Consider the following 12,734-nt stretch of genomic DNA (forward strand, 5'->3'; position numbering starts at 1 on the left):
TTCAATGAGAAAGTTTGGACACACTTTTGGTCTGTATTGAATACAGACCAAAAGTATATATTGAATATTAAAGGGATAGTAAAGGAGGAGCGGAGAAGGATTCCAAGTGAGAATCTGTGACAAGATTTAGAAATGTGGGTTTTTTTATGGAGGCCCCTGTCCAATGTGACTGAGCTTTAGTTATCTTCAAAACATTTTTTACTTTGTAAGTTGTAAAGTAAAGTAACGTTGTTCGGGGTAAATCAATTATAGTTAACTTGCCCCTAAAGACAACTATAATTGACAAAATGTGAAAAAGGGAAATATTTGTCAAAACTCCACTGTTCGCAGAAAGCTCAAGTGTCTCATTTTATGGGAAATTAGAAACAAATTGTTAAACAACAAACTTTTTAGGTTGCTTTTTTTCAATTATTTTTTTTAGCATATCAGTGTTAGCTGATGTTTGGATAAGGCAAGACGACACCGTCCACTTAAGTAGTAAATTGAGCTCTTAATAAGTTTTCATGCTTTTATTGGTTCATATTTGACCTAAAACTTCATTAGAGCCATTTGAGTTCTCTATGCTTGCTCAACTGGACATAGACCTAGAAAAAAAAGTTTCTTCTGATGAATTTTATTTTAGGCCACACAGATGGTGGCACACGGTTACAGCTCAGTTCTCCTTTCACAGGCCCTGTGAACAAAGGAGAAGTTATTCTCTTGAAGGGATTGCAGAGGAGAAAATGGAAAGCATAAATGAGGGAAAGTGTCATCATATGGCTGTTTTTATTAGATTGTTCAAGATAGATCTAATTTTGATTTGGGCTAATGCGAGGAACACTATCAGCCATTGACTAAGGGTGTCTTATGACTTAGTTGACGTACTTCGCTCAACAGTCTTGTGCTTTTAGTCTGCAGTTTCGGTTCAGACGCCGTTCCAAGTTCAGGACTCGTGGTAATTTTAAAAGCTCGTGCAGCCTCTATTTATTTCATGAACTTTGGCGACCCCGCCTCCCTCTTTCCCTTCCCTTCAGCTCCTAGAAGTGTAACTATATTAAGATCCTCCAAAGAGCGTCAAAACATGTTCATACAGACTTGTTCAGTCACTGTTGAAGTACCTGTAGCAGATGAATGTTCACGGAAACCCATTTGACACAGAGTCTCCTGCTTCTTTAGATGAGCTACATTCATCATTTGGAAAGTTGGACCTCTCTGACTTTCCTGATTCACTTTCCTGTTTTTGTCGCAGAGTTGAGGCTGGTACGACATAAAAATATGTACTGCAGTTAAATTAAAGGCCAAAGCAGCTGCTTACTAACACTTGCACTGGGTGCGGGGGACATTTTACAGCTCTAATGAAGGCACTAGGGAGGGAAATAGACCACTTGTTTTTATTTGTTTTATCTATTCCAGTCGGTGAACTCTTGGAACAGATTGATCTTTTTTTTTCCTGTCCCATTGCACTTTTCATCTTCAACATAGGCTACTTTGTTTTCAAGCAAACTACACAGCTTACGCTTGTATGCTAATATATATACCGACATTTTAGGCCACTTTTCTTTTCATAGGAATAGCAGCCACTATGTTCACACGAATCCTCCGCCCGTACAATGCCGGTATTTTTTTATGTTGATTGGGAAAGAGTTCCACATTTAGATGCATCCAAGACACTTTGAGTCAGTTGTAGTTATCATGCCAGGCCACTAGATGGCAAAGCTATTTTAGCATGTAATTGAAAACGCATGTGTTTTTTTGACCCTTAGCTTGCACCTCACTAGCTAAGCCGTCTCCCATGAACGAAGTGCTGATGTAACTCATATATTCCTTATCAGACATTGTGGTGAATTCATCTCTCCATAGAATAAACCCTACAGCCAGGCCTTCTTCATCTGTGTGAAAACTTCACATCTACTGTATACTTTGGTGTTACAGAAAAGTCTCACTCTAAAACCTGGATTTCAGAAAGTTCTGGTGCTGGATCGCAACAAAGTTGTCACGGTTTAACTAAAGAGCAGCTCAGTGTAAACTGGCCTATATTTGCTAAACCTTTCTAATAGCGAGTAGAGAACATTCTTAATTCTCCACAAGGTGTCTGAGACATTCCTCAGAGATTTTGCTCCGTACTGACATGATATCATTCTGCAGCTGAGGCAGATTTGTCGGCTGCACATCCATCATGTCAGGTGGGGGAGGTTTTAATTAGGTGACTCTGGAGGCCATTGGAGATGGTTGTGAGAACCATTTTGAGATGATTTGGTTAGAAGATGGGAACACAGTGGCCATAAAGGGATGGAGGTGGTCAGCAGCAGTGCTCAGTTTGGCTGCGGTCTTTAAACAAAAGGCCCAACTGCTAGTAAGAGGCCCAAAGTGTGAAAACCATTCCCCCAAAACATTCGGTTATGATTTCCTGCATACCTTCGTTGTAATGAGTGGCTAATTTAGCTTCTGTTACCTTTCTTTATCTGGAATAGAGCTGCAACTAATACTTATTTTAGTAATCGATTATTCTATTGATGATTCTGTCAATGTCAAAAAATTTTACATTTTGTCTTAAGCTTTTTAATACAATGTTAGAAACACTTTAATATTTTTTTTTAAACCAAAACATACCTTTTATTCCCTAAAATGTAAAAACACATGTAGTGTATACTTCAACTATTTGTAGCAAAGGATGCATCTACATCTAGAAAACAGTTCTAACATCAACATGTGAAAAGCTCACCTGTTTCTGCTTGACTTAACATCAATACACTGTAGGGATAATCTGTTGACAATTTTTTATAATAACTAGTTAATAATTGGATAGCATAAAGTGCTTATAGGAGATTTTTCTTTCTTTCTTTTTTTTTTGCAGAATTTGAACCAGGTGAAGTTAAAACGATTTTACTTGAGGAGTTTTGGGTAGAACGTACAGATGATAGTTAAATGAAAAATGTATATACACAGTTTTGGCTTAATAACTGCTCTGAGCATGTTCTGTCATTAAAAGGCCTTTTTAGAGTCTATGAAGTCCATTGGATTATTTATCAATTGCTAAATCAGCGGGTGATTATTTCAAGAATCGGTTCATCATGATTAACCTGATTGTTTCCTTCCTAATCTGGAACCTGCCTGTCTTTTCTCCATTTATCATTGATGTTAATGAGGCCTTTCAGTCCACTCACCTGCCACTCTTTGAACATTTTCTCTTCTTCTCTCTGTTTGTTTGTGTAAACCTGAGCGATGTTTGTGGGTGAAAATCCCAGCAGATCAACAGTCTTGGAAATAATCAGATCTGTCCTTCTGGTGCTAACAGTCACACTCAAAGTCAATTAAATCCCACTTTACTTCTATTTTAGTACTTCAGGTTCAAATGCCAACAAACAGTCCTCACCTTGAGATACAGCGATTTGCTGCCATCTGATTGGTTGACTCTCCATATGTGTTAACAAGCGATTGAAAGCGTCTACCTCGGGATTGTAAGCTTCAGCTAAGGATCCTGCGACTCAGAATATTATACCAACATAGAACTGACTGTAAACCAGCATCTTCTTATGGCTATTTACTGAAACGCTCATCTGTGAATCCCTTGTAGGCATCGGTTAGCTAAACAACACGTCTGAAGATTGAGTTAAATTACCTTTTAAATCTCGTCAGCCCAATCCTTCTTTGGCTCTCCCGCTTTGCTCTCTCCCTTTCCTCCCGCCCCTTGCTGACCTGACTATTTACCCAGCATCCCTCACTCTAATGAAGGGCATTCCTTCGGCAGCCATGTTTATACTGTAGAGAGGATTAACTCAGCTAAAGACTTAATGCACAGGCACAGTCAACCTATGGTCTGTTTGCCGTTTCCAGGCTGCAGATTGACATCCAGCTCTCTCCCGCTTGTTCTGCGTGTCTCTGGGCTCCTGTCGCCTCCGCCTCCTCCCTCGTTCTCATTTTGCCTGAATTAATTGAGTTCTCTTTTTTTTTTCTTCGTGAGAAGGCTCACAGGAGGGCTGTGCGAGGATAGAGAAGAGTGATAGAGAGGATAGGAGAGACAGAGAGATCAGCGGCAGAAGCCTAAGGGGCAGAGCTTTCCCAGAGGTAGACAGGCCCCCATTTCCTTGGGGACCCTGTGGCCCCTCCACAGTGACTTATATCTTTATCCTCTCAACAGTCATCTCTCAGCACTTTAGGGAAAAGACTCATAGTCTGCTAATCGGGGTCAGGCAGATATATTTCTTCAGCCCTCTCTGTCTCAAGGGAGGTTTTCACCTAATTTAAGCTCTTTGTATCTAGAAAGCTGCATAGAGCACAAATTGAGAAAAGTATTAAAAGGATATGGCTGCTGGCAAACGACTTCAGAAATAATACGTATGCCGCGCTTTGCAGAAGTATTTATACTGGCGAACTTTTTCACATCACCGCTACAGATTTACGTGTGTTTTATTGAGATTTTATGGGAGAAAGCAGGGCGTGATTAGAGGGGAAGGGAAATGTGGCATAGCTTTCAAAAATGATCCTAAATCTGTCTGGGACACATTCATATTCAGCGCCCCTGAGTAAATATTTTGTAGAACTACTTTCTGCTGCTGTTACAGCTAAAAGCTAAAAGTTAGTCTTTACAAGTGCAAAGCTGTAGATGTTTTTTTTGCCCATTTGTTCCCAAATAGCTCAGTGTTTCTGTCTTTGTGATGCTTTTTTGCCTTCACAGAACAGCTGCATTTACATTACGATTAAACAAGATAAATGGAGTTTATTTTATTAATTGACTTCTAAAAGTATAAGTAGCTACAATAGAATTTATTAAGGGGTATCTGAGTAAGGGGAGCTGAACACAAATTCATAGTACAATTTCTTGATTTTGATAATATTTTTGAAACTATTTTAGTTTTGCATCTCAGCTGCCCTACTTTGTGCCGGTCCATGACATAAAATCCCACTGATAACACAATAGCGTTTGTGTTTTTAATGTGGGAAAATGTGAACTTAGCATGTCGTGAATACTTTTTCTTATGCTGCTAACTACAAACTAGTCAATTCTTTTCTCTACAATGACTAGGTGAGTTTGTCAGATACTTTGAATTGTATAAAAATATGAAATAACTTACCGAAGGGGTAATGCAAATTATCCTCCCGCAACGTTTGTTATGCTGACATGCCTGGCTGTAAATATAAGTAATAAAGCATTTTCTCTTGCGTTTCTATGACGTCACAGCGACATGTTGACCTGTTGACCTCGCCTTTAAAAAATATGAAGTCGTTCAACCCCTACTACAAACTTAGTAAGCCCAGCAAACGCAAAAATAAGAGCCTAAGTGAAAGTAGAACCTTTGAAAGCCTCGTTCTTTGCCGACACAGCGAGCTGCCAACATTTGAGTACAACTTGATGTTCCCACATAAAGGATTGACAACTTAAAGACATCCACTCAACATGGGACCCAAGGACTGAGTGCGTTCTTTCCGTGGAAGCGGCCCGCCGCTGGATGGGACTCCGTGTTTTGTTTGGCTCCGGTCGTTACGACGACAGGAGAACTGAAAGAACAGACACGATGTGCACCCTGGACTCCATCTTGGTCTGAACCCTTTCAATTATAAACCACTACAACTTCATCCTCTGCAATATTCATGCGCAGGGAGATAACTCCATCAGATGTCTTAGATGGCTGTAAGTTGAGATAAACACTTGCCGAGTTGTTGCAGCCAATCGCCCGCCTCCATTCTTCAATGTCACAGCCTTAGCACTCAATAATTCAAAGCTTGGCGGTAATGAGCTCCCCGTAGGCCCTGTCCCCGAGGAGCCTCCCCGCTGTGCCCCTACTGTAATGTAGTTATATCTCATGTCAGCTTTCAAATCAATTACATTTCTATCTGATGGCTAAGTAATTGTGCTTGATTGAGTTTTTGGCACGCCAGCCAAGTGTGCGGTTCTGGAACTCCAGCCAGTCAAAACAGGAAGCTTCATCAAATGAAACTGTATTTCATCCTGATTGAGGCTGCTTGCATGATAAGCACAACTGTAATTATGATAATAATAACAATAGCAATCTGTGTTTTCTCAGCTTTGTTGTTGTTATTCTTTTCTCTCTCTTTTTTCCCCCCGTCAGCTCTCTTGATGAATTCTTGCCCAAAGGACAATGAAGTAGTATTTACTCAACTCAAGATGCTAAAACTGATTTGATTGTTTTTAACTTGTGCAATTTAGTTGATTAAATGCAATTTCTAGCAATAATCTTGAAACACATCATTCTTTTGGATGTCGATCTACACACCGCTCTATACTTTGTGATTAATTCTTTACATCTTTGAGGCATCTGGCAAGAAAAGAAGTGGGAAGTGAAGTTTGAAATGTTGTTTTTGGGTGAAATTGAGATCCACTAGTTTTTAATGTTTGTATCAGTAAAATACAATTGCTTTTGTTATTTGTTTTGTAAATGAGATCACAAAGGGCTCTTCTTCCACTGCTTTTCTTGGAGTGGAGCAATGCTATTTTCATCAAGCTATGTTATCACAAAGTGCCGCATAGTTTAAAATTTCTCCACAGTTTCTAACATTTTCTTGGCACTTGTCTCTCCATAGCTAGAAATAGCACATAGAATCAACAGCGTCAACAGTATAGGTGTAGCGGAAACGAGTTTTGTCTTGCAACACACAAAACTTCCGACCTGACCACAATGTGCTTATTCCAGGGCAGATCATTTCCCTCCAGGATATTCAGTAATCAAAGTACCTGAATTATTCGACGAATCGTTTCAGCCCTAGTGTTAAGCTAAACTAAAGTTTTAAATGGTTATAGAAATGCAAGAGACTTCCGCCTTTCCCCTTACTCTCTGCTTCGTAACAGCTCTGACCTGCCATGAATGTGGAAGCTAGCAATCATGGCCGCTGGCGATGATGACGGATGAACGGTTTTCCTTTAACATTAGGTTGTTTCTCCACCATTAGCACGGCTTCTAGCTTGCGTTTGTGCACCCAGCAGGAGGGTAGGGTGTGAGCAGCGTGTACACAAGCATGACTGACGGTGCTAAGGCACTCCCTCTGACTCTGATTGGTTGTTTCAGACCTGGAGCTGTGTTTTTCTGTTTCTGCAGATGGCAGTAGGACCACAGAGAGAAGGTAGAGGAGCTAGAATATTTTTTCACAGATTATGTCTTGGGCACAGCGATAGTTTTAGGAAATTATGTAAAAAGAATATATTGCCATAAAAGGCTCCTACCGTCGCAATAAGAGAATTTGGAAATTTTTTGTTATTTGTTATCTTTTCTTTGCTTCACCATGTTTTATTGTGTGGAACTAAATCATCTTGTATTGAATCAAAGCACTGAAGCTGAGTTACTTTAAATAGCACTGAACCCTTTTGCTACTGGTGCTTTTGTAGCATTAAACTAGCAATAGCAATAGGTTTGGATAAGCTAAACCTAGCATACCAGCAGCTAGCATGGTGCAAAGGTCATGTACCATGTGCATGGTTTACTTTCACTGACTGAGGGTATTGATAGATGTGTGAACAAATGATCGAGGAGTCTCTGCATATGTAGATGAATGTATATAACAACGGATGGACAAATAGCCAGAGGGATGTATGAATGAATGCCTGGGCGATTGCTCACATGAATGGGTGGACAACTGGAGATATGCAGGGAAAGATGGATCAACACAATGCATGCCTGAGTGGACAATGGGATTCTCTAATGGAAAGGTATTGATATAGATGAGGGGGAGGATGGTGTGGTTAGGTGCATCAGCAGCTAAATAGTGATGAATTGTGGCTGCTTTCAGCAGCACTAAGTATAACAGACACAGTAAAGCAACCGAGCTCATCCATAATCTGCAGACACAAATGACTGTCTTCATGCCAGAGGAGGACTTCTCTGGAAATGAAGCCCTGTGAGTATCTGCCAACCTGCCTCTCTGTCTCCGCTTCATCAGCCTTTTTCTTTCTCTCTCTGTTTTTTTTTCATGTCTCCTTGTTGTTGGCGTTACCCTTTAACTCCACGTGTGTTTTATTCTCTTGTCATTTCTCTCTCCAAGACAGTAAAGCATCTCTCTGCCTGTCTCTAAAGCTGTGTTCTGTGGGGGTTTTATTTTGTTCTCTTATTTTTTTTTTTTATTCATTTATTTATTTATTTATTTATTTTGCAGTCAGGGAGCCACTGGGTGCACATCTACAATCTCGCCTTTCATTTCATGGCTTCTGGAAATGGATGTTTTACTGCCTTCATTAAGGCGTGCAGCAGTCAGCGCTGTGTTTTCCCTCTGAAGTTTAGCTCCATGAACCTCGCTATTAGAGGACATTATGGCCCCAGATTTCAGGGCACAGTGGAACACTGTATAATTTGATTAGTGTTATTAATCAAGTGTAATACTGCTTTTTGCCCTCGTCGCTCTCTCCCTCTCTCTCCTTCTCTCTCGCCCCCTTCCCCTCTTTCTGCTGTTTTAATTCTACTTTCAAATGCTTGCCTTACCTCTTCCTCCTCCTCCTCCTCCTCGTCTGTACTCGGTGTACATCACCTGCAGTACAACAAACATCCAGAGAAATTGACAAAAGGCTCTACACCTTCCGGTTTAAAAACAATGATTTACCACTTGTTATTTTCCTCTCTCCAAACCCCGTAACCTTGCTTTCCACCGCTACTCCCCCCCAACACACACACACACTGAGTGATGCCCCCTCATCTCTTTACCCAAGACATAAATCAATTGAGATGAAAGTTCCATAATTGTGCTTGCTGGGAGGGATTTGAGCAAAATTGCGCTATGAATTTTTTAAAGGGAATTTTTACTAGCTCTTCAGCGAGACTTGGGCAGCGAAGGAAGGTGAGGCCACAAGGATTTATGGGCCTGGATTCTTCATTACTGAAGTAATTTTCCTGCAAATGATAGTGCAGCACCCTGGAGGGGCGGGGGTGCTGTGTAGAGGGGGCAGGAGAGAGAGAGCGCTTGGCCGCCTGAGAGAGTACAAACCTGCTTAATCTCTTGTGGAGAGAAAGAAGCTCAGAGCACTAATATCATCTGTAAGAGACCGAAGCGCCATTTGTTCACATCTAAACCGCAGCCAGTCTATTTGTGATTCATAGTAATTGATTGCTCAGATTTGTTCCAGGACTAGTGGTACGAGCTGAATTCATTACAGGGGAGGTGGGATTCACACTGATACAGGACCCACCTTCTTGCCGGAGACGCAACAATCAGAGAATTCGGGGCTGATTTCCGATCTCGGTTTTTTGAAAAGCTTTGTTCTGCCGCCATTTCCAGTCAATTCAAGTTATCTCCTTAAGAACGCCAAACAAGCTACATTCAGAGTGTTTTATTCGTAGCGTTCTTTAATTATTTCTATGAAGGGCAGAGGCGACGTCACACTGTGTGTGAAGAGAGGAGTTTTAGAAGAAGTACCAAGTCATCACAGTTGACATGTTGGCATATTAGCATTACTAGCAGGTAAAATCAGTTTCCATTTGTCTTTTGTGGAAAATGCAGAATATTACATGAACTCGAAAATGTCCCCAAACTGACAACCTTTTCTTTTAGACCCTGCATCCTCCAAAGCAACCTGAGTAAAGTTGCCCCTTTCACCCATTCAAATCAAACATTGGTGTCAAACGTTTGGGCATCAAAAAATTTTGTTTGTGCCACTATCTTTTTTAAAGATATTAATAGATATTCAAAGATCAAAGGTCAACCAACCCCCTCCCCCCCATATTTGCAAAATGAAACAAATTTGCTTTTGCTAAGTTGCCATATTGTTTTGGTATCAATAAGCTGCGCTACCAAATTTTAAGTTGCACAAACATAGCACAATTAATTTTTATCAAGGTTATCTCTGGTGACCTCTGGAAATTTTGTTTTTAAACTTTGAAAAATTTATAACGGCACAAACGACACCACTGATTCTGTGAACGTAGACTGGCTGGTTGACCTTTACTGACCTCTGGAAGCATTTATTAATATCTTTAAAACGATTTCAAAATGAAGCAACCTTGCTGTGATACGTTTAGCTGTCCTGGTACGTGTCCCTACCTATTTGATGATAATATCTACATTTTGTCAGTGATGATAAGTTTTGAGTAATACAAAGACCGAAAGTGTCAACATGTTGACCGTGATACTGTAGCTAAGGTTTGTTCTAATGCTTCCACTTTTTTCTTCGTGCGGTTTCCATCCTTTTTCTATCTGCGTGTAGAGCCTATGCCCACCTCATATTGATTTAGATTTGCTTTTGCCAAGTTGCCATATTGTTTTGTCATGAAGAAACAATATGTCTCTCCGTGTCTGTCTCCCTCTGGTCTCTCCTTCTTCCTCGTTGAACCTTTCTCAGTCTAATATGGCTGACATTCTGTCTCCATCTCTTTAGGTGCAGCCAGCAGCAGTGGCCCTCCACAAGGTTAGTGTGTCCATGATGCCAGGTCTCATTCTGTATACTGCCTGCTGTCCAGTCAATTTTACAGCTCAGTAGCTTGAGAAGCACAGGGGCAAAATCTGCTGCAAGATGGAGAACGAGAGGGAGAGAGGTGGGGGGGAAAGATGGGGGTGGAGGGAGAGGGGTGAGGAGGGACGGGAAAAACAAAATTATTGTGCACCCTGTCACCGACTGAAGTGGGTCCCCATTCCCAGCACACTAACAACTCAAGACAATTAGTCACTTCTCACCAGGCGAGACCTGAGAATTACTTAAGTGCCAAAAAGAGGCAGGCTGTAAAGAACCCTCTAGAATATCTATGAACTGCAGCTACCGAGGCAACTCAATGGACTGAGTGGAAACAGCAATGAAATAACTCTGCCTGAGTTTTTTATGCAGTGCCTTTTTTATGACAGTGAGCTAGAAATAAGGTTCTTGAAACTTTACTTTGGCGAAATAATGGCTTTTAAAAAACCTACCTTTAATTTCTGGAATTAGGAGCAAAAACACTCCAACTAAAATAGTTCTTCGGATTTTTATTGGCACACGCTTAAGCAAAAATGTACCAGATAAATTTAGTTTCAGTTTTCAAATCTGTGTTGAATAAGTTGTACTCTCTTGCTATTCTATTCCTCATCAAATAACCCTCAATGTCATATAGAGTTAGCTAACTTTCTTCTGCTAACCAGTTCATACCGACTGTCACCACATACATCATTCACAAAAGTCTGCACAAATTCTGCAGGAGTCATTTCAAGATAAGCATAGCTCAATATTACACCGTGTTCCAAATTATTATGCAAGTGATATTTTCTCAGATTTTCTTAAATGGTCAATGCAAATGATGGTCAGTATAATTTTCAAGTCATGATCTATTACAGTATAAATCAAATTTGACTGAACAAAGCTCCCCATGAGAACAGTATTTTTTTCAAAAATAAAAAACTCAAAATGCACTGTTCCAAATTATTATGCACAGCAGATTTTCTAAATATTTTATGGATTATAAAGAACTGCAAACGGTCATTCTTTGAATGTGCAGCATTAGGTGGTCACATGTACTAAAATCAAAAGCTATTTCAATCAAAAATATCTTAACAGACAGAGTTACATGTTAACATGGGACCTTCTTTGATATCACAGCACAATTCTTGATCCATTGAACTTGTGAGTTTGTGGAAAGTTTCTGCTTGAATTTATTTGCAGGATGTCAGAAAACCTTCCCAGAGCTGCTGGTTGGATATGAACTGCAATCCACCCTCAGATCTTCTGCTTGAGGAAACTCCAAAGGTTCTCAATAGGTCAGAGGTCAGAGGAGGATGGTGACCACACCATGAGTTTCTCCTCTTTTATGCCCATAGCAGCCAATGAAACAGTGGTATTCCTTGCAGCATGAGATGGTGCATTGTCATGCAGGAAGATGATTTTGCTACTGAAGGTTCGACTCTTCTTTTTGAACCATGAAAGAAAGTGATCAGTCAGAAAGTCCATATACTTTGCTGAGGTCATTTTCACACCTCCAGGGTCTCTGAAGGGGCCGACCAATGATTCTTTCCCCATGATTTCAGCCCAAAGCATGACTCCACCACCTCCTTGCTGACGTCACAGCCGTGTTGGGATGTGGTGGCCATCCACCACCAATCCACTACTGCATCCATCTGGGCCATCCAGGGTTGCACAGCAGTCATCAGTGAACAAGTCTGTTTGAAAATTAATCTTCATGTACGGCTGGGCCCACTGCGACCGTTTCTGCTTGTGATCTCTGGTTAGGGGCCCAATAGTAGATTCATGCACCACAAGCCTCTGGAGGATCCTCCACCTTGAGGTTCCAGAGGCACCAGCAGCTTCAAAAAACTGTTTGCTGCTTTGTAAGGGCATTTTAACAGCTGCTCTCTTAATCCGGTGAATTTGTCTAACAGAAACCTTCCTCATTCTGCCTTTATCTGTACAAACCCATCTTTGTTCTGAATCAGCCACAAATCTCTTCACAGAACGATAACGCTTCAGTTTTTGTTAAATATCTAATGTTTTCATACCGTGTCGTACGGCTCTACACTATCTGATGATTTTCGTCAGCAGAGATCCTTTCTCTTTCCCATATTGCTTGAAACCTGTGGCCTGCTTAATAATGTGGAACATCCTTCTTAAGTAGATTTCCTTTAATTGAGCTCACCAGACAAACTAATCAACCAGCTCTCTGAAATTAATTATAGTGATTCAAAGAGCCCTGACACACAATACCATCTATAAATTTAATAGCACAACAAAAAATTTAATCTTTATGACACTTAAATTCAATTTGCATAATAATTTGGAACACGGTCTAATACTTTATTCTTTAAGAAACCTCATCAAATCAACTCCGTGTTTGCTTGAAAAACAGGGCAGCATCATTTTT

At 40.5% G+C, this 12,734-nt stretch overlaps 1 protein-coding gene across 8 annotated transcripts in view; it reads left to right on the top strand.

Annotated features, from left to right (window-relative positions):
* The window catches only part of fbrsl1 (fibrosin-like 1), a 360,629-nt gene that overhangs the window by 212,284 nt on the left and 135,611 nt on the right, over nt 1-12,734 (top strand). For 6 of the 8 annotated variants that reach the window (XM_032577744.1, XM_032577749.1, XM_032577745.1 and 3 more), the window contains exon 5: nt 10,292-10,321. The exons of the other annotated variants lie outside the window; for them this stretch is intronic. In XM_032577744.1, coding sequence (XP_032433635.1) covers nt 10,292-10,321 — 30 coding nt within the window. The remainder of the gene's footprint in view (nt 1-10,291; nt 10,322-12,734) is intronic. 8 annotated transcript variants of the gene reach the window in all.

Source organism: Xiphophorus hellerii, chromosome 12 (genome assembly GCF_003331165.1).
Source record: "Xiphophorus hellerii strain 12219 chromosome 12, Xiphophorus_hellerii-4.1, whole genome shotgun sequence".
Classification (NCBI taxonomy): domain Eukaryota; kingdom Metazoa; phylum Chordata; class Actinopteri; order Cyprinodontiformes; family Poeciliidae; genus Xiphophorus; species Xiphophorus hellerii.